At 36.5% G+C, this 23,295-nt stretch overlaps 1 protein-coding gene across 25 annotated transcripts in view; it reads left to right on the top strand.

The window, feature by feature from the left end:
* TMEM232 (transmembrane protein 232) overlaps positions 1 to 23,295 on the top strand; it is a 343,834-nt gene that overhangs the window by 164,393 nt on the left and 156,146 nt on the right. For all 25 annotated transcript variants that reach the window (XR_011381960.1, XR_011381961.1, XM_051853886.2 and 22 more), the window contains one exon: positions 22,274 to 22,452. Coding sequence is in view for 23 of the 25 variants with exons in the window: in XM_051853886.2 (XP_051709846.2) it covers positions 22,274 to 22,452 (179 nt within the window). In the remaining 2 variants the exon portion in view is untranslated. The remainder of the gene's footprint in view (positions 1 to 22,273; positions 22,453 to 23,295) is intronic.

The raw sequence follows: 23,295 nt of genomic DNA, 5'->3' as shown, positions 1-23,295 counted from the left end.
TATTATATTCTTTTGGAGGTATCATTCTACCTTGCTTCTTCATGTCTCCTATATCCCTGCATTGACATCTATACATCTGGTGTAATTGTCCTGTCTTCTTTATGGAGTACATTTTATTGGAAAAGAGTTTATAGCTTAGTGAGCTCAGCAATGTAGTCTCTGAGTGATTTCTTTTGTCTTAACCAATGTCAAGTGTGTGTATAAGTGACACAGTGGTTTATTCTGCAGCAGCTCATAGGGGTAGAAGTGTGACTTTGAAATGAACATAGGTTTCCTAGGGTGTGTGTCTTTGGTCCATGAAGAGTTTGGTGTCAGTCTTCTCAAGTATGGTAATAGCTGGGGCCTTGTTTTTGGTGTTGAGGCAGGCAAAGGTGGCTGTTCCCTTGTCCCACTCTAAAGCCTGATTGATGCTGGGGTTGCAGCACCATTTACTGTGGCTCTAGGACGGTGTGATATGGATGGCCCTAATCTCAGCTCCTGCTACGAGAGTGCAATGGCGCTGTGGCTTATGACACCAACATCCCTAGTTCTGGGACTGAGAACCGAATCTGGCTCCAGTCCTACATGGTGACTACAAGGTATACAGGAGATTATGCTTTGGTGATTATGAGTCTTAGGGGTAAAATGCATGTAGGTTCTTTCCTAGATCCACTGGATAGATTCCAGTGGCATTGAGCAATTTAGAACTAATCATTACTGTCCTGGTATTACAGGGTAGGATGGAGTCATTAACCAGATCTCCCAGGGTGAGAGTGGATATTTTTATGTGCTGCTTCTGGTGCTAGCCCACCAAAGCTAAGGGGAATCCCCCTGGCTCACATAGACTATGTGAGCATATCTCTGGAGCTAATGCCCCCTAACTCCCACAGTTGCAGGATCAGGGAATCTGTCCTTTGCCCCACATTACCCTGACTCTGACCCTGATTCTGGTAGGAGCAGAACAGATGCCTGCTTCGGGACATTTTGCTGCCAAATCTGGTGCTCTACAGCGGTGGGAAGGGTGAGGGAAACAATGTGACTTCCCTACTCCAAGACTGGCATTTACTCATCACTCAGACACTATTCAGCTCCACTGCCTGGAGTACAAGACAGTGGGTGGCTATGCAATTCCTTCTCAGCTATCTCTGTGAACAGTGGAGCACACAGCAATTTCTTCCTGCCTTGACTTGGTAAGATGGTCGTTCATACTTGGTAGCTAACTGTGCTGTGTGGCCAGAGGTGACAGTGTCCCTTCTCTCCTCTTGTCCCACACCATCTTCTTTGTTTTGTCACTTTTGCACTGAAATTTTCATCAATTAGACCTTTAGAAATGTTGTCTTTTCTTTGTTCTTTTTGTATCATGTGGTAGCTGAAGTTAGAGTGGCTATTCCCTATTGAGCCATCTTGGATCTCCATCTATCCATTACTTACAAATAGTACAAACTAACTCATTTTATTTCTGTTGCATCTGTTGTAATTGCTCTTTTTTTCATCACAATTTTGTTTATTTCAACCTTCTTTCCTTTCTTCTTGCTCTACCTAGAGGTTTATTGATTTTATCTTTTTCAAAAAGCAAGCTATTCTTTTCATTGATAATTTATTTTTTTGCCTTTTCTTTTACTCAGATATTTTTATATCCTTCTCTTTTTGTTTTTAAAGATTTATTTATTTTGAAAGACATAATTAGAGAGAGAAGAGAGGGAGAGATCTTCTGTCTGCTGGTTCATTCCCTAAATGGCCACAATGGTTGGAGCTGGCCTGATCTGAAGCCAGGAACCAGGAGCTTCCTCCGGGTCCCCCAAGTGGATGCAGTAGCCCACGAACTTAAGCCATCTTCCACTGCTTTCCCAGGGGCATTAACAGGGAACTAGATTTGAAGTGGAGCAGCCAGAAGTTGAGTTGGTGCCCATATGGGATACTGGCACTACAGGCGACATCCTTACTCACCATAGTTCCATCCCCTGTATCTTTCTTTTCAATAAATTTGGATTTATTGTGTTCTTTATTTTGTAGACTATTTACATGCATCTTCAGGTTGTTTATTTAATATCTTTTTTCAAAATAGGTGCTTGTTACTATAAACTTCCATTTTACTAATATTTTTGATGTATCATAAGTTTTGAAATAACATTTCCATTTTTATTTTCAAGCGCATTTAAAATTTCCTTTTTATTTCTTCAAGGCCTGTTTTGTTTTAAGAAACATATTATTCAATCTCTATGTATTTATGTAATTCCAAGGGTTTTTTTTTTTGTTTTAAGAAACATATTATTCAATCTCTATGTATTTATATAATTCCAAGGGTTTCTTTTGTTGTTGAGTTTTACTTTTATTCCATTATGCTCAGAGAAAAACATGTGATATGACTTTGACTTTTAAAAATTTGTGTGGACTTATTTTGTGGCTCTATTGTACTTCATAATAGTGAATAATCTATGTACTGATAAAAAGCACATTCTGGGGCTGAATGCTCTGGCATAGTGGGCTGGGCTTATGAGTGCTGTACCAGTATCTCATGTAGGTACTGGTTCATGTCCCAACTACTCCTCTTCCAATCCAGCTCTCTGCTTATGGTCTGAGAAAGCAGTAGAAGATGACCCAAGTGCTTGCGCCCTTGCATCCACGTAAGAGATCTGGAAGAAGCTCCTGGCTCCTTGTTTCAAATCAGCCCAGGTTCAGCCATTTTAGCCATCTAGGGAGTGAACCAGCAGATGGAAGACCATTCTCTCTGTCTCTCCCTCTCTCTGTCCATAACTCTGCCTCTCAGGTAAACAAATAAAATCTTAAAAAAAAGAAAGAATATGCATTCTGTCACTGTTGGATGGAATGTTCTGTAAATGCTGCTAGATACATCTGGTCATATAGTTTAACTCTGATGAACCTTTGTTTATTTTTTGGAGAGATGGTCTTTATAACAGGTTTATCAATGAAAATGAGGTTTTAAACTCCTCTACTGTGTTGTCATTGGATCCTATCTCTGTCTTGAGGTCAAATATTGGTTTTCTTCAACTGCATGCTTTTATAAAATTTTGGCACAGTAGTTGCATACACATTTGCAGTATATATCTTCTTGTTCAATTTATTCTTTGGTCTTTCTTTTTTGACAGGCAGAGTGGACAGTGAGAGAGAGAGACAGAGAGAAAGGTCTTCCTTTTGCCGTTGGTTCACCCTCCAATGGCCGCTGTGGACAGTGCGCTGTGGCCGGCGCACTGCGCTGATCTGATGGCAGGAGCCAGGTGCTTATCCTGGTCTCCCATGGGGTACAGGGCCCAAGTACTTGGGCCATCCTCCACTGCACTCCCTGGCCACAGCAGGGAGCTGGCCTGGAAGAGGGGCAACTGGGACAGAATCTGGCTCCCCGACCAGGACTAGAACCCAGTGTGCCGGCGCCGCAAGGCGGAGGATTAGCCTAGTGAGCCGCGGTGCCGGCCAACCATTCTTAAACAATGTATTTTATGATTTGTCATTTTTCTGAATTCTTTATGAAACAATTTCTTGCTTGAATGCCACCAAAGATACTGTGCTTTATTTTTTTCTAGTTACTCTAAAAATATGAGTTATAAGGAGTTTTAATTTATTTTGTGTAGTCATGGTGTGTGCTAAGCAACAAAAAGTAAAGTCAAAAAAGTGATTAAAAAGAGGTTGATAATCCATTGTTTCCACCATTGGTTTGAAACATCTATGCAGGGAAATGTCAAATCATGAAGACAAACAAAAGAGGAATAAAAGAACAAAAAGATAGAAGGAGAAATTCAACAAAATGGAGGCATTATGTATTTACTTATCAAAAGCAACTTGGATATAAATGAATTAATTACTTAATTAAAAGATGGAATTTGGATGCATAGATTTAAAATAAGACCTAAAACTATAATTTACACAAAAGACACAGAAGCGGTAAAAACATAGGCTAAAAGTGAAAGAAAGGAAAAAAATTTCATGATAATTGGAATCATAAAATAAACAGAATAGCCACATTTATATCAGACAAATTAGACTTTAGGGGAAAAACTATAAAAACAGAGAGAAATCACTATGTAAAGATCAAGGGGCCGGCGCCGTGGCTCACTAGGCTAATCCTCCGCCTTGCGGCACCGGCACACTGGGTTCTAGTCCTGGTCGGGGAGCCGGATTCTGTCACGGTTGCCCCTCTTCCAGACCAGCTCTCTGCTGTGGCCAGGGAGTGCAGTGGAGGATGGCCCAAGTGCTTGGGCCCTGCACCCCATGGGAGACCAGGATAAGTACCTGGCTCCCGCCATCGGATTAGCGTGGTGCGCCGGCCGCAGCCCGCCAGCCGCGGCAGCCATTGGAGGGTGAACCAATGACAAAGGAAGACCTTTCTCTCTCTCTCTCTCTCTCTCTCACTCCACTCTGCCTGTCAAAAAAAAAAAGAATTGCATCACACAAAAATGCACAATATTCATATAGAAAAATATTGGAAAAATTGAAAACTGAGTGAAAGTAGAAATTTATAATTGTATACTATAGAGAAAAAGCATTTACTTTTTTTTTTGAAGGCTGTTCATTTTTGTGCATTGATTTTATATCCTGCTACTTTGCCAAAATCTTCTATGAGTTCCAATAGTCTCTTAGTAGAGTTCTTTGGGTCCCCTAAGTAAAGAATCATATCATCTGCAAAGAGGGATAGAGTGACTTCTTCCTTCCCATTTGTATCCCTTGAATTTCTCTTTCTTGCCTAATGGCTCTGGCTAAAACTTCCAGTACTATATAGAATAGAAGTGGTAAGAGTGTGCATCCTTGTCTGGTACCAGATCTCAGTGGAAATGCTTCCAACTTTTCTCCATTCAATAGGATGCTGACCATGGGTTTTTCATAAATTGCTTTGATTATATTGAGGAATGTTCCTTCTATACCCAATTTGCTTAGAGTTTTCATGATGAAAGTGTGTTATATTTTATCGAATGCTTTCTCTGCATCTATTGAGATAATCGTATGGTATTTCTTCTGCAGTTTGTTAATGTGGTGTATCACATTGATTGATTTGCGAATATTAAACCATCCCTGCATACCAGGGATAAACACCACTTGGTCTGAGTGGATGATTTTACTGATGTGTTGTTGCATTCTATTTGCCAGAATTTTATTGAGGATTTTGTTCATCAGGGATATTGGTCTGTAATTTTCTTTCAATATTGCATCTTTTTCTGGCTTAGGGATTAAGGTGATGCTGGCTTCATAGAAAGAGTTTGGGAGGATTCCCTCTTTTTCGATTGTTCTGAATAATTTGAGAATTGGAGTTCTTCTTTAAATGTCTGGTAGAATTCAGCAGTGAAGCCATCTGGTCCTGGGCTTTTCTTTGTTGGGAGGGACTTTATTACTGATTCAATTTTGGTCTCGGTTATAGTCTGTAAACACATAACCTTTTTTGACTTCATGTTTCAATTTAGGTCAGTTGTATGTGTCCAGGAATCTATCCATTTCTGATAGATTTCCCAATTTGCTGGCATATAACTCTTTGTAGTAATTTCTGATGACTCTTTTTATTTCTTTGGTGTCTGTTGTTAGATTTCCTTTTTCATCTCTGATTTTATTGATTTCAGTCTTTTCTTTTTTTAGTTAGCTGGGCCAATGGGGTGTCAGTTTTGTTTAGTTTTTCAAAAAAACAGCTCTTCTTTGGCTGATCTTTTGTAATTTTTTTTGGATTCAATTCTGTTTATTTCTTCTCTGATTTTAATTATTTCTCTTTTCCTACTAGTTTTGGGTCTGGTTTGCTGCAGATTTTCTAGGTCCTTGAGATGCACTGCAAGCTCATTTATTTAGTGCCTTTCCAATTTCTTGATATAGGCACCTATTGCTATAAACTTTCCTCTTAACACTGCTTTTGCTGTATCCCATAAGTTTTGATTGTTGTGTTGTTATCCTCATTTACTACCAGAAAGTTTTTGATTTCTCTTTGGATTTCCTCAATGACCCAGTGTTCATTCAGGAGCAAATTGTTCAGTCTCCATGGGTTTGCATATGCTCTACGGATTCCTGAGTTGCTAATTTCCAGGTTTATTCCACTGTGGTCTGATAAGCTGCGTGGTATAAATCTAATTGTTTTGAATTTGCTGAGACTTGCTTTATGACCTAGTATGTGATGAATCCTAGAATAGGTTCCATGTACTACTGAGAAGAATGCAAATGCTTTATGTGTAGGTTAAAAGTTCTGTAGATATCTGTTAGATCCATTTTGGCTGTAGTGTCGATTAAATCTGCTGTTTCCTTTTGATGTTCTGTCCGGTTGATCTGTTTATCTGAGGGTGGATTATTGTAGTCCCCCGGTACTATTGTATTGGAGTCTAGGTCTCCTTTTAAGTCCCTTAACATATCTTTTAAATAAACCGGTGCCCTCTAATTAGGTGCATATACATTTATAATAGTAACATCTTCCTGTTGAATTGAACCGTTTATCCTTATATAGTGCCCCTCTTTGTCTCTCTTAACTGTTTTTGTGTTAAAGCATATTTTTCTGATATTAATATGGCTACGCCAGCTCTTTTTTGGTTTCTGTTGGCATGGAATAACTTTTTCAAACCTTTCACTCTCAGTCTGCATGCATCTTTGTTGGAAAGATGTGTTTCTTGTAAGCAGCAAATAGATGGGTTTTGTTCCTTTATCCATTCAGCCAGTCTGTGCCTTTTAACTGGAGAGTTGAGGCCATTTATATTCAGTGTGACTATTGATAAGTAGTGACTTTGCCCTGCCATTTTCCCAAAGATATTTCTAATATATGCTTTGAACTACTTGTGATCTTTTACTGTGAGGTTATCTTCCTTTACCTTCTTTCATATTGAAGGCCATGTTTCTGTGTTTCTGTGTGTAACACATTTTTAAGCATTTTTTGCAGGGCTGGAGGAGTGGTGACAACTCTTTCAATTTCTGTTTGCCATGAAAGGTCTTCATTTCACCTTAATTCACAAATGAGAGTTTTGCAGGATATAATATTCTGGGATGGTAGTTTTTTTTTTTTTCTCTTAGTACTTGGGCTATATCTCACTATTCCCTCCTAGCCTGTAGGGTTTCTGATGAGAATTCTGCTGTGATTCTAATTGGAGATCCTCTGAGAGTACTCTGGCATTTCTTTCTTGCATATTTTGGAATCTTTATGTTTCACTGTGGGGAGTTTGATTACAACGTGTTGCGGTGAGGATCGCTTCTGGTCATATTTATTCGGGGTTCTATGAGCTTCCTGTACTTGGATGTTTCTGTCCTTTTCCAAACCTGGGAAGATTTCTGCTAGTATCTTACTAAAAAGGCCTTCTAATCCTTTCTCTCTCTCCATGCCTTAGGAACTCCTAGAACCTGAATGTTCCATTTTTTAAAGTATCCTGTAGATTCCCAACAATATTTTTTAGACTTCTAATATCCTCTTCTTGTCTTTGGTTTGACTGTATACTTTCCTGTGCTCTGTCTTCTAAGTCTGATATTCTCTCTTCTATCTCACTGAATCTGTTTTTAAGGCTCTCAAATGCGTTTTTCATTTGACATATTGATTTCTTCATTTCATTTTGTTTTCTCTTCAATATCACAATTTCATGTTCTACTAGATTCCTCATTTCATTTTGATTCCTCCTTAAGATTTCATTTTCATGAGAGAAATTTTCTATCCTTCCAGTAAGGATTTCTGTAGTTCAAGAATTTGTTTTTGAGAACTTCTAAAAGTTCTTATCATAATTGTTTTGAAATCCGCACCTTGTATTTCTTCTATCTCATCATCTTCATAATCTTGGAGTGTCATGTTCATTTGGGGGCGTCATAATGTCTTCCTTGTTCTTTTTTCCTCAGTTTCTGCATTTGTTCCTTGGCATTTTGGAGATATTCTATGGTTTCTTCCTTTTTTTACTCGCTGTGGTAACTTTTCTCGTTATACTGTGACTCTAGATTAAGTGGACTGTCTGCTTTTGGTGGATCTTTAGAAGCTTGTGATGAGTGTGGCCAGAGAGCTCTGTTCAGTTCTTTCGTGTTAAGGGTGTGCCAAAGGTGACACACCGATTTCTGGTGTTGTAAATCTCTCTCTCTCTCTCTCTCTCTTTTTTTTTTCAGAAGGGAAGTAATTCTGCACAGCTGAGCTATTCTCTTTGAAGGTAATCAGTGTCTGAGTGCTGGCCCCATGGGTATAATATTCGTGTGCTCTGTCCCAAGGACCACACAAAGGATCTGTGCAGTCCTCAGTGTAAGCTCAGATTCCCCTGCAATCTCCCACTGGGTTGCCAAGGTTACGAGTTTGTGGCATCTCCTATGGAGTACTCACGTCTCAGGCACTCCATGATTTCTCTCACACACCCTCAGTTTTTTTTCACAGTCTCAATTCATAAGCTCCACACATTCACTAGGTGTTAACCTCCTGTTATTTCTCCCCCTAGAGTCAGGTTTTTCTGCTTGGATGAGGGCAGGCACAGCCATGAGGTGACACACTGTTATGTATGTCCAAAATAGCACCTGCTCTTTGTCTTGCTCGCCTTCATAAGGTGAGTGGAGACAGAGAATCATGTCCATACCGGTCCCTTTTATTTTTTTTTCTCTCCTCTAATTAGCCTAGTGAACTTTCCCCCATGGAGCTTCAAGCCTCATTCCCTCTAGGCTCCTCCTGCCGCTTTTCTGCCAGTGTCTCAGGCTACTGAGGTTTCACCTCACCTCCCTTTCCAGCGCTGGTGCATAGACTTGGAGGCTGGGGTCCTGAACTGTGGGCACCCATACCCTCCTCGTAGATCCACCATGTCCCACTAGTTCTGGAAGAGTTTCCCCTGCAGTTTTTTCCCTAACTCTTTTCTGAAACAACAATATCTCCACGTTTATTAAACTATCTTTTCCCAGACTATCAGTATGCTCCCTCCCTATTCTGCCAACTTGGTAGACCTCCAAAAGCATTTACTTTGAAAAATTAGAGTGTTCAAAGCAGGCTGGATCTGCCTGGATACCACAGTTAGGAATAATGGAATAGGACAGCGGTTCTCTTTTGTTGGTTTTTGGAGCTAAGACCATGATTAAGAGGGACAGCCAGGGTCATTCATATTGCGCCACTAGAGGTGAGATTCTTGGACCAGCGCAATACGGACCAGAGCGAAAGCATTTGCCAAGAATATTTTCATTAATCAAGAATGAAAGTTCTTGAGGTTCGAAGACGATCAGAAAATAATAACAATAAAAGAAGCATCACTTGGCACTACTTTATCATCCTCAGCTTTCAGTGTGGTTTCTGAACTTGGCTGTAATTATGCCAAACTGGATCCTACCAGGTCTGGCATCTCTTCCTCTTGACTGTACCTCTTTCCTGTGATTATGCAATGTGCCAGAAGTTTACAGGTAAGTCAAGTTTGGATATCAAACATATTTCTAACCTAGGTTCCTAGGTTGCAGTTTGAGTTGATCAAATCTCTAGGCTTCTGCAGGATGCTCTCTTTCTGTTTACATTATTACTTCAAAGTAGGTGTGAGGAAGACCAGGAACTGGACATGTCAGGAGAACAGTCCTGAGCTTGCAACTCAGACCAAGCAGAAAGCTTGAGAAATTGATGCAGGCGCATTTCCTTCCCTGCCCCTTTATTATAATCTTGGAATTGAGCTTCCACCCGTGCAATTTGACACTGCAGGAGAAAGTGGAGAATAATTTCAGCTCATAATGTGTGAGAAGATATGGAAATTTGAACTCAGAGGTGAAGGAAAAGTAGTTAAATAGTTGTCAAATAGTCTGCAGTTTTTCAAACCTTAATAGAAGCAATATAAGTGTTTCGTGGCCTAAAATTGCTTTATGCTCAATAACTGTGTGAAAAGCTCACTCATTCTCTGTCAATAATGCTTCAGCAATCAAAGACTAATTTATAGTATCTCTGGAAAACAGTTATTAATTGTAAGGCAAGACCTTGCTCTCTAAATCTGCTTGAGAATCTTCATAAGTCCCCAAATATTCATAATTTTGAAAGTTCAAAAATGTTGCTATACTTCTCCAGAAATTCTGCTGTCCTGTGTACAAAATAATGTTAATCTAGCTCTACGTCTTTAAACTGAAATTTTCCCTTTGTCTCATTCTGTATGTTTCCTGATTGGCTGCTGCTATTGCTTTTGTTGGAATTTGCTAAAATAACTTGCTGTACCTTTTCATGAAAAGCCTTTTGCAATATAAAGCCTTCTTTTACCTACTCAAAATAAAGGAGCTGATAAAACTATGAAAGTATTCCATTTTTGAAGTATATAGCAACAAGTATCCCATTTGATCTGATGGTCTAAAATCCATGTATAGCTGAAAATAAAAAAAAGGCCCATAAAGCAGATATAATACAATATTTTTAATGCATTTATGGTTCTAAATTCATTCCAACATGCCATTTTACAGATCATTTTTGTAATAATATATCTTGTAAGAAAAAGATAAACTTAGGCTTCCTATCCAGATTAATTAAAGGGCTGACTGACATATAGTTATTAATGAAAATAACTCATTAGATACTTGTGACTTCGTTTGTTAAACAAGTGATGATTATATTAAGATCATCCAGTGTGCTTCAGTTTTTTTTGTCATCTAATATGGTAAAGAAATAAACATGAATATTCTGTTCCTTTCCACTCAAATCTATAGTCAAAATAAATTACTAATTTAATCCAACATGTTTTCCTTGCATTCAGTCAGCATCTTTTTTGAGGTTTTCAGTGACTAGTTAGTTCAACCCTTTGGTGCAATTTGCGTTCATTTTTAATATTATTTACATGTGTATGTATACACACAATACATAATTCTACATTACCATTTTTTTGTACTGGTTTTTAAATAATCATTGAATTGTGTCTTAAAATGTGTTTTTAGTTTTGTAGGAACACTTACTATGAAAACTACCTTTAACAAATGTTTAAGTCAAATACAGAAGTAATAGGGGATTTCAACACCCCACTTTCAGCAATGGACAGATCAACTAGACAGAAAATCAATAAATAAACAACAGAGCTAATCGACACTATGGTCCAAATGGACCTAACAGATATCTACAGAACTTTTCACCCTACAGTTTCTGTATATACATATTCTCATCAGTTTCATCAGTGCATGGAACTTTTTCTAGGGTAGACCACATGCTAGGCCATAAAGCAAGGCTCAAAAAATTAAAAAAAATTGAAATCATGCCTTGCATCTTCTCTGACCACAGTGGAATGAAGCTCTAGATCATATGTAAATATATGAAGACTGAACAACATGTTCCTGAATGAACAGTGGCTCATAGAAGAAATTAAAAGAGAAATTAAAAAAATTTGGGGAAATGATTAAAGATGACATACATCATATAAAAACTTATGGGATACAGCAAAAAGTGCTAAGAGGAAAATTTATAGTAATTGGTGCCTACATGAAGAAATTGGAAAAGTACCAAATAAATGAGCTATCAGTACATCTCAAGGACCTAGAAAAACACCAATAAACCAAATCCCAAATTTATAGAAGAAAGAAATAATTAAAAATGGAAAGAAAGAAGAAATAAAGAAAATTAAAACAAGAAATCTCTGTCCTTAATGTGCTGTACATTGTTACTTAATGCTATAACTAGTACTCAAACAGTATTTTTCACTTTGTGTTTCTATGTGGGTGCAAACTGTTAAAATCTTTACTTAATATATGCTAAACTGATCTTCTGTATGTAAAGAGAATTGAAAATGAATCTTGATGTGAATGGAAGGGGAGAGGGAGCGGGAAAGGAGAGGGTTGTGGGTGGGAGGGAAGTTATGGGGGGGAAGCCATTGTAATCCATAAGCTGTACTTTTGAAATTTATATTCATTAAATAAAAGTTAAAAAAATAAAACTAATATATTTATTAAAAAAAGAAAATTAAAACAAGAAAGCCTTACAAAATATCAGTGAAATGAAAAGCTGGATTTTTGAAAAAGTACACAAAATTGATACTCCATTTGCCCAACTAACCAAAAAAAGAGAGAAGATCCAAATCTGTAAAATCAGAGATGAAAAAGAAATTAAAAAAATCATCAGAAGTTACTAAAAAAGAGCTGTAGGCCAAGAAATTGAGAAACCTAGAAGAAATGGATAAATTTCTGGACACATAGAATCTAAAAAATCAAGTCATGAAGACATAGAAAACCTAAACAGACCTATAACCAAGATGGATATTGAATCAATAATAAAGACTCTCTCAACAAAGAAAAGCCCTCGACTGGCCAGCCTCATTTCTGAATTCTACCTGACATTTAAATAACTAATTCCAATTATTCTGAAGCTATTCAAAACAATTGAAAGGGAGGTAATCCTTGCAAACTCTTTCTATGAAGCCTGCATCACCTTAATTCTTAAATCAGAAAAAGATAACAACACAGAGAGAGAACTATAGACCAATATCCTTGATGAAAGACAGATGCAAAAATCCTCAACAAAATATTAGCTAATTGAATCTAAAAAGACATCAGAAATTTCATTCACCTGTACCAAGTGGGATTTATCCCTGGTATGCAGGGATGGTTCAATATTCCCAAATCCTTCAATGTGATACATGACATCAACCAACTGAAGAACAAAGACAATATGGTTATCTCAATAGATGCACAGAAAGCATTTGAAAAAATACAAGACACTTTCAGTACGAAAACTTAGCCCCTTCTCACCACTGCTATTTAAATATAGCTCTGGAATTATAGTGTCCCCAGGCAAAAAAAAGAAATCAAAGGGATACAAATTGAAAAGAAGGAAGTCAAATTATCCCTGTTTGTATATGACATGATTCTGTGCATAGGGTAACCAAAAGACTTCACTGAAAGACTACTGAAATTCATAGAAGAGTTTGGTAAAGTAGCAGGATATAAAATCAACACAGAAAAATCAATAGCCTTTGTTCATACAGACAATGTCGTGGCTGGGAAAGAACTTTCATGACCAATCCTACTCACAATAGCTACAAAAAATTAAATACTTTGGAATAAATTTCACAAATGATATCAAAGACCTCTATGATGAAATTAAAAACATTAAAAAATAAATAGAAGACATTAAAAAAAAAACAAAAAAATCTTTCATGTTCATAAATTAGAAGAATCAAGATCATTGAAATGTCCATACTACCCAAAACAATTTACAGATTCAATGAAATCCCAATCAAATAACAATGTCATTCTCAGATCTAGAAAAAATGTTGCTAAAATTCATATGGAAACACAAGAGAACCCAAATAGCTAAAAAAATCGTATACAACAAAAACAAAGCTTGAGACATAACAATACCGGATTTCAAAACATACTACATAATCAGAACAGCCTGGTCATGGCACAGAAACAGACGTGTAGACGAATGGAACAGAATAGAAACTCCAGAAGTCGGTCTACACATCCACAATCAACTTATCTTTGACAAAGAAGCTAAAATAAATCCCTGGAGCAAAGACAGTCTCTTCAACAAATGGTTCTGGGAAAACTGGATGTTCATGTGCAGAAATATAAAATTAGACTCCTATCTTATAACTTATGCAAAAATCCACTCAAAATGGATCGAAGACTTAAATCTACTACCCAATACCATCAAATTACTAAAGAACATTGGAGAAAATCTGCAAGACATTGACATAGATAAAGAGTTCTTAAAAAAGACCCCAGAAGCACAGGCAATCAAAGCCAAAATTGACAAATGGGATTACATAAAGCTGAGAAGCTTCTACACTGCAAAAGAAACACTCAGGAAAGTGAAGAGGCCACCTACAGAATGGAAGAAATTATTTGTAAACTATGCAAATAACAAAGGATTAGCATCCAGAATCTATAAAGAGCTCAGGAAATTCAATAACAGCAAAACAAACAATCCAGTAAAGAAATGGGCAGAAGACTTGAAGAACTTGAATAGGCATTTTTCAAGAGAAGAAAATAAGATGGTCAACAGACATTTGAAAAAATGCTATGGATCACTAGCCATTGGGGAAATGCAAATCAAAACCACAATGAGGTTTCGCCTCATTCCAGTTAGAAAGGCTCTCATACAGAAATCAACAAACAACAAATGCTCACTAGGATGTGGGGAAAATGGTACCCTAATCCACTCTTGATGGGAATGTAAACTGGTGCAGCTACTGTGGAAGATAGTATGGCGATACCTCAGAAATCTGAATGTAGACCTACCATATGATCCAGTCATTGCACTTCTGTGAATTTACCCAAACCCAAAGAAATCAACATATGAAAGAATTATCTGTACTCCCATGTTCAATGCAGCACAATTCACAATTTCTAACATATGGAATCAATCCAGATGTCCATCAACTGTTGACTAAGTAAAGAAATTTTGGTATATATAAAGTATAGAGTACTACCCAGCTGTAAAAAAAAAAAAAAAAAAAAAAAAAAAAAAAAAAAAAAGTGAAATCTTGTCTTTTGCCACAAGATGGCCACAACTGGAAACCATTGTTCTTAGTGAAATAAACCAATCCCCAAAATACAGATACCATATGTTTTCCCTGATCTGAGATAACCAGTAGAGTGCCTAAAATGCAATGTATTAGAATGAAATGGACATTTTGAAATTTGATAATTGTTTATAGCCATTGTCTCTTCTGTTTAGGAACAGTGCTGCTGTTTTTTTTTCCTTTGTGCTATTTCTTTGAATTCTTTTATTTAATGTAGTGTTAACTTTATGATCATTAAGAAAACTGCAAGTAGATCTTTGTAAAATTAAAGAGTGGGAATGGGAGAGGGAGAAGGAGGAAGGGTTGGAGCATGGGCAGAGGTACGATAGTGTGGGAAGTATCATTATGTTCCCTAAATCTGTGGATATGAAGTACATGAAATGTGATATCTTAATTAAAATTAAAAAAGGGTGTTGAATTATATCAAACATATTTTCTGTAAGAGCTAAAGTGATCATGTGTTTTATTTTTCATTGTATTTATGTTTATCACATGCATTGATTTTACTGTGTTGAGCCATCTTAGCATCTCCAGGAAAAATCCCTTTTGATTATTGTATATGATTTTTTAATATTCTGTTGGATTTGCTTTCCAAATATTTTGATGAATACTGTTTATCAGGGTATTGGCCTGAAATTTTATTTTCTTATGGTATCTGTCTGGTTTTCTTAGCAGGATAATGCTGGTTTCATAAAATAGGTGTGAAACATTTCTCTCCTCTACTATGTTTTTTATGTTTTGTTCAAATAGGATTTATATTAAATCAATATGTGTTATACTTTTTGATTGAAGTCATCTCTATCCTGTGCTTTTCTTGATTGTGAGTCTTTTAATTGCTGATTTAATCATTTTTGTTATAGCTGAATTAAAAGTTATAGATAGATTTATACTTTTTTCATGATTCAATCCTGGTGAGGTGTATGTTTTTAGAGATTTATATTTGATCTCAGTTTTCTTTTTTGTGTATAATTGTTGATAGTATTTTCATCAGCCCTTTTATTTTTGTGGCATCAGTTGTAATGTCTCCTCTTCTGACTGTTTATTTGAGTCTTTTCGCTTTCATAATTTAGGCTAACAACTTTCAATTTTGTTCATTGCTGAAAAAAAAAACCCCGAAGCTTGTTGATTTTTTCTTACTCTTCTATTCTCTTTTTGGTTCACTTATACTCAGATCTTTGTTTTCTTTCATTATGGAGATATGAAGGCATCACGAAACCAGATTTCAAGACCTACTACAGGGCTATTATAGCATAAACAGCATGATACTGGCATAAAAATAGACACAAAGACCTACAGTACAGAATAGAAACTTCAGAAATAAGTCTGCAATCTACGATGAACTTATCTTTAATAAATGTGCCAAAAAATTCATTGGAGAAAGGACCATTTCTTTAATAAGTGGTGTTGGAAAATGGATTTTTCATTACAGCAGTTGGAAATAAGACCCCAACCTTGCAACCTATACCAAAACCAACTCAAAATGAATCAAGCATGTAATGCAAGATCTGAAACTGATAGAAGTTAATAGTTTCTATTACCAAATGTTTCCTCTATCAGTTTCTAGACTAATGAGTTTAATAAAGGAAACTATAGGGAACACGCTTCAAGACATTGTCATAGGGAAAGATTTATGAATAAGATCCCAAAGCACAAATAAAAAAAAAAAGTAGCCAAATGGGATTGTATCACTCTCAAGAAGATTCTGCACAGCAAAGGAAACAATAGTATGAATAGACAACCAACAGAGTGAGAGAAATTATTCACAAACTAGATCAATATCCAGAATATATAATGAGCTCACAAATGCAACTGGAGACATTTTATTTATTGAATGGAGAAATAAGCCAGTCCCAAGAAACAATTATATTTTCTCTGATATCTTTTTACTTGTTGAACATTATGTTTAGTGATGCATTAAGCCTGTGATTATATGTTATTGCAAAAATTAAGGGAAAAAGAAATTAAAGAAGGAAAAGGGGAGAGAAGTATGGTTATCTTAGAATTGTTATCTATGAAATACATGAAATATTTTCACATTATATTAAAAAATTAAGAAAAAGAAATTAAAAATGACAAAGCAAACTAGTTAAGAGATGGTCAAAGGTTCTGAATGGAAATTTTCAAAAGAATAAATACAAATAGCCAACAAATATGTGAAATATGCTCAATGTCACTAAGGGACTGACCATAACAACATAATGAGGTATCATCTCATTCTAATTAGAATGGCGTTTATCCAAAAGACAAAAAGGATATGGTAAGAATATGGAGATAAGAGAACCCTAATCTACTGTTGGTGGGAGTGAAAATTTTCATAGCCATTATGAAATATTAGGAAAATTTCTCTGATAACTGAAAAAAGAGCTACTGTATAATCTAGCTTTCCCACTTCTGGAAATATAACCAAAAAATTAAGTCAGTATATGAAAGAGATACCTGCACCTCTATGTTGCCTTCAGTCCAGTTCACAATAGCAAAGATATATAATTAATCTAGATGATCATGAACTGAGGCCTGTATAGAAATGTGAGGTATTTATACATGATGGAATATTACTTAGCCACAAAAAAATAGTGACATGCTGACATTTGCAGCAAAATAGATGGAGCTGGAATTATGCTAAGTAATATAAGCCAGACATGGACAAATTTCATGTGTTTTCTCTCATATTTGGAAGTATATTTATATATATATATATGCTATAGTATTATATTTATAATATGTGTCATTATTTAGTACATATATTTATGTGTTGTTTTCACTGTTATAATCCTTACATTATAATATACTCTTTTTTCTACATTTATGATCTTTGTCATGAATCCCACATTATGCAATATTAATATCCTTGTTTTAAAAAATGGCATTTATGTGTATGTATATAACATTCACACATGGAGTGAATATGGCAATCTATTCAAAACTGTGAAATCTGTGTGTGCTCATTCAACTCTTCTTTATTCATTTCTGTATTATTTGAAATATTTTAAAATAAAGTTTGAAAAGTGCTCCCCACAAAGCTATCCCCCCAAAGCATTGCTACAATGAAAGGCCCCAATAAATAATTAGAATTTATTAATAATTTTCTTCATTCAGCATTTTTGATTTCCTAGACTGCTGCGTGTTTTGCTGCAGACACAGACAGTTTTTCTCTCAGTGTATCTAAAGTGACATCTTTGATAGCTGCCACAGGGCACTCAAAGCAGAACAGAAGAGCACCTTCTGCTCTATGTGGTCCCTGGATGAGGAGTTTCATGGCAGCCATGCTTCTCAGCACATGTCTGAACGCACAGACTAGAAATGCAGTCCACTTTTTGTGACAGTTGTAACACACACCATCTGTCTGAGATGGTTTTTTTCTTCAGTGACTGTCAGTCTATTGTATATAATAGATTCTCCTCACAAATACCATTCATCAGGAGTATTTCACTGAAGTTAAAATCAACAGGTGAACAGCTTACTTTTAAAATGTGGAATTTTCAAAGGAATTTTTTTGAAAATAGTTAACAGAATGTATTGATGGATTCATCATTAGTCTCATACATTCAAAATCCAACATATTCACATTGATAATCTGTTATAGTCTTGTGAAATATTATTTTTCAAGAAAACAAGAATTTAAAATTTGTGAAAAAAAAGTGATTTGTATGTACTTTTCTCAACCACTCTTGATATTAGGAAGAATTTGGACTCTGGAAATACATTTAGAAATACATTAAAATACAGTATACTTTATTTGTAGTATTGTTCAAAAACTTTTTTCTCTTTTTCAAAAATTTATGTATTTCCTTACATTGAATTCAAGCATTATCTTCTTTGTTAATTATTCACAAATCCTTAATCTCATTCTTGCTGTTTTATTTGCATTCCAGCCATACTTTTACAAGTATGCCTCTCTCATACCACTTGTCCAAATAATGTTTATATCCTTGTTCTCCATACTGGTTTCTCTGTACAGCTTCTAATTTTTGCAAGTGCTTTCATAATTGTTTGAATCTCCTGAGTTTAAAAATGTCTATCTCTTCACTCCCATTCTCATTCTGCCCCATGGCTAAGAAGTCTTACTGGATCTTCTCCACCATGTCTTTTTTTTTTTTTTTGGCGGGGGGAGGTTCTTTTTTTAATTAAAAATTTATTTATTTTATTTGAAAGACAGAGATATAGAGAGTAAGAGGGGGGTTATCTGCTGGTTCACTCCTCGAATGGCTACAACAGCCAAAGCTGGGCCAGGCCGAAGCCGGGAGCTAGGAGGCTCATCCAGGTCTCCTACATGGATGCAGGGGCCCAAGCACTTGAGCCATCTTCTTCTGCTTTCCCAGGCGCATTAGCAGGGAGCTGGATTAGAAGAGGAGCAGCAAGGACTCCAACCAGCATCCATATTGGATGTCGGCACTGCAGGCAGAGGCTTAACTTTCTATGCCACAATGCCAGCCCCTCTGCCATATCTTGAATTTGTCCATTCGTCTCCAATTCCTTGATGCCCATCACAGCAAAAATTTTGATTACTTCATAAAACTCCTATAAATGCTTCCCAATTTTTTGCTTGAATAGACCTAACATTGCATTGAATAGGTATAACAGTGCTACTTTGTTCAAACATCTACCATTTAAACTCAACCCATCAGTCATGTTATTTTATTTTACCTTATCCATTTTGTATTTATATTTATTTTTTCCATTTTATTTGAAAGGCAGAGAGAGAGGGAAAGAGGGAGAAATCTTCTATGTGCTTGTTCACACCCCGAATGACAATAGCTAGGTCTGGTACAGGCTGAAGCCAGGAGCTGAGAACTCCCATCTGGATCGCCCACGTGGGTGATAAGGACTCAAATATTTGATCTTTCACTTATTGCCTCCCAGGGTGTATATTCGTAGGAAGCTGGTTGGAAGCGGGGTAGCCCAGACTGAAATCAAGCACTTGAATATGGGATGAAGACAACCTATCCAGTGACTTAAACCTTGTGCCAAAAGCCCATCCTGTCTCGTCCATTTTAATTTGAACTCCCCACCTGAGCTCCACTGGAGGTCTTTGCTAGTATCCTCTTCCTTGTCTCTTCATGCAGTTACCTTTCTCCCGGGAGTTCTACTGCTAGTCTTACTATGCCGATTTCCTCAGAGTTTGTCCTTGTTTTATTCCTGAAAGTTCTGTGTATTGGGAAATCCCTCAGGTCCATACAAATGCAGACTGCTGTTTCCCTTCCCACATTCAATGAAGAGATCTTTATAAATTAGATCTATTATGGTTTGGGCATGATGCTAAGTGTTAGGGATGTACAAGTAAATAAAAGATGCTCTCTGGCTCCAGTAGTTTAGAATATATGAATAAAAACTCTATTACAATATGTTGTAATGCATTGTAATGTTGTTAGTACAGAGCAACTAGATTGCCACAGGGATTCAGAGAAGGCTTTCTAGTGAAAAGAATGCAAGGGATCCACTTGTAGTGTGCATGTATTTTTGGACAGAGTGACTTCTAGTTATCTCAAGGGTAAGGTACCAAGGCTAAAAGATTGAATAAGATATATATTTTGGAACTTCAGTAGCTTAATCTGCTGTAAGTATATTTGTAAGAGTGGTGGGAATGAATGAAGGGTGATGTATGTATTCCTAAGATGTCATATTACACAGGCAGAGCCATGGTTTTCTGGCTGTATGATTTGGAATTTACATAGGGACAAACAGCATTCCTTTGCCAAGTTGTGAGAAGGGAAGCCACTTGGTCAGATTTAGAAAGATAATGGTGAAGCAGAACGTACGACAGGAAGATGGAGTGACCAGCAGATGACAGATACCACCCCCCATCCCATTTTCAAATAAAGTTAAAAAAATTTAAAATAATGATCAGGAAGCTTTTACAGTATTTATTCCTGAGCCAACTTTGATTTTTCAGATATCATCCCATTTGAAATATTTCCCTAGAATCTTCCTTTGCACTTTTCCTATGAGTACTTATTGAATAAGGTCTGATAAAGCTTCGCTTTTTCCAGGTCCTGTTCTTCCTCTTCCGGCCTCTCTGATCTGTTACTTTTGTGGCCCAGTTAGATCAATAAGAAACACATTTTCTTTTTTTTTTTTAACTTTTATTTAAAGAAACACATTTTCACTGATCTTTCTCATACAGATTATTCTAGTCTTCCAGAATCATCAACTAATTGAATTCACAAATTATCTTTCTCTAACATTAGTCAAAACAAAGAAAATAATTCATGTTTTATTGATTAAATTTTAATATAAACATTTTAATGTAATTTAGTGAAAAATACTAATTATCATTTGTTAAAAAAGAATTGTTTCACATTTATTTATAATTACATGAACATAATTTCAATATAAGTTTCAAATATTGTAGCACCCCAAATTTGTATTTGATATGAGGGTAAAATGACATTTTTGTAAGAACTGAGTGTATAAGTATAGCTTCATTTTTATAGCTTGCAATGACTCTCCTAAAGTAGCAACAACGGAGAGGATAGATGGTGCCTTCATATTGGAAGCTGTACATAAAGCTTATTCCTTCCATTTCTAAAGTGAGTAAATGCATTATCTCCTTTACACCGTCTATAGTGTCTTCCTTTCCTATGACTGGAATTGATGGTAAGAAATGCAAAGAAAAAAAGGAGAGGCTGCGTTGACTGCGGCAATATTAGCCCAGCCATCACCTCTTCTATCACTCAGAAGCTGGTTGATTCTAGATAACATTCTAACCAATTCAGATTCTTGTATTCTCTTCTGTTCTTCTGAGTATAGTAAGAGCTCCATAGCAGGATTTCAGTGAGGACAAGAATTGTCACACATATCTGTTGCTCCCATGTATGTTTTGCAATGATTATTGTTATTGTTATTATTATTAACCTGTATTAAAATGAAATTGATTTAAGGAAAGTTGAGGATGTAGCATTTCAGATTCTCTTTGTATCTTTCTTCAAGAGGAGCAGTGATGGGGCCAATGGCGTGGTGTAGCGGCTAAAGCTGCCACTTGCAATGCTGGCATCCCATATTGGCACTGGTTTGTGTCCCGGCTTCTCCACTTCCAGTCCAGCTCTCTGCTGTAGCCTAGAAGAGCAGTGGAAGATGGCCCAGGTGCTTGAGCCCCTGCACCCACATGGGAGACCTGGAAGAAGCTCCTAGCGCCTGGCTTTGGAATGACACAGCTCTAGCGATTGCGGCTATCTGGGCAGTGAACCAGCGGATGGAAGACCTCTCTCTGTGCCTTTGCCTCTCTGTGACTCTGCCTTTCAAATAAATAAATAAATCTAAAAAAAAAAAAAAACAACTACAAAACTTTAGAAGAAGGAAAGTCTTGGATTTTTTTCATCTCCTCTGCATTGATTACTTTCTTTCCCCTATTCCAATTGATTTATGTTACTGTTATTGAAAAAAATTTATAGTATATATCAGTATTTTTTGTCTGCTTTTTGCATTAAAAGTTTTCTGCTTGGTTCAAATGCCAGGTTTCACAGGGCTTGATACTTTTTTATAATAGCAAGTGATTTTTTCCCCCCTATATCTGTGATATATTATAAAAGTTCACTGATGATGCAGGTAGAAATTTTAAAGTGTTTCATGATGTCTTAAAATTAAGGATGTAATAGTAGTGGAAGGTCAGAGATTTTTAAAGCTTAGATTTTACAGTCTTTAAAAGAATAAGAAAGGAAGGCAGAGGGACCGAGGAGGAGAAAGGATAATTTTTGAAAGTATCATTATACTCTTAAAACTGTATATATGAAACAGATGAAACTTGTTCCCTTTATATAATTAATATTTTTAAAATGTAGAAATAAAAACAAATTACAGTCTTCAAAATGTTATTGTGAATTTTGGTAAAATCACTTTTTTTGTTATTTTGTTTTTCACACAACTGTACTTTAGTCAAGTAAATGAGAGTATCTTCTTAAAGGATATTTATTTTTAAACAGGTGATCAAGTAATCTGGAGAGGATACTATAGCATAGTGTATAACCTGGTGAAAATGTCCTGGGAACTTCAGGGAGATGAAGAACAGGATGGCTTTAGAAACGTAATATGGCAAACATTACAGAAAACAAAGGAGTGTGAGAAAGACGTGCGGATCCAAAATGCCATCAGGGTAGCTCAGGTAAGAAAACACTGCTCTATAAATTGCTGCTTCTCTGATCAGCAAATCATGCTCTTCAGTTCTCTCTATGGAAAAAGGAATATTCACATTCAGTGTTAGTAACTCAGGACAGAGAATGCTATTTTTAAAAATTGACACTGACCTATTTTTGTTAAAGGTAGGAGTGTCGAGGTGTAGGTGGTGGCATAAAAACAGGCCTCCAAGAACCATGAACAGAAACAGAATTAGACGAATTTGACAATCCTAGGGGCAGACATACCTAGCTAGGAGTGATTCCTTGACAGAGCTCAGGCTGGCTCAAAATTCTGACAGACATTGCACATGCCCTAAATCAAGGTAAACAATCAGGCCCTGGTTCTTTTACTCTAGCAGAAAATTTGCTGAGGAAGTTTGGAGAATACTGGGCATGTTAAGAAGCAGAACATATATCTCAGATTCGGGACTAATGTCTGGATAAGTGGTGGCAGAGAGTAGAGCCATGTTCACCTGTTCATGCCCGAGGAGGCAGCCGAGCTGGGATTCACACCAGAGGGACAGGGGACTTTTTATAATGGATGTGAGGAATAAAGAGGCCTTGTCCTCACTGTGGAGTGTTCCCTCCCTTCTCTAGTTCTCGAGTTCTGGGCAGAAACAATGAGCAGAAGGTTGAAAGACAGTCATAGCATGACACTGGGAATGAGAGAGGTTAACAGTGGCCCAATTCAGTGATTTCAACAAACTCAGAAAATAAACAGGTGAAGGTAAAAGTCCCATTATTGGTCTGTCCCTGAATGACGAGACTCCTCCCTCCCATCAGCCTGCTTGACACTAGCATTTATTTATTTATTTATTTATTTATTTTTT

Source organism: Oryctolagus cuniculus, chromosome 14, assembly GCF_964237555.1.
Source record: "Oryctolagus cuniculus chromosome 14, mOryCun1.1, whole genome shotgun sequence".
NCBI lineage: Eukaryota > Metazoa > Chordata > Mammalia > Lagomorpha > Leporidae > Oryctolagus > Oryctolagus cuniculus.
The sequence above is the reverse complement of the archived record's forward strand: the minus strand, read 5'-3'. Positions and strand labels throughout refer to the sequence as shown.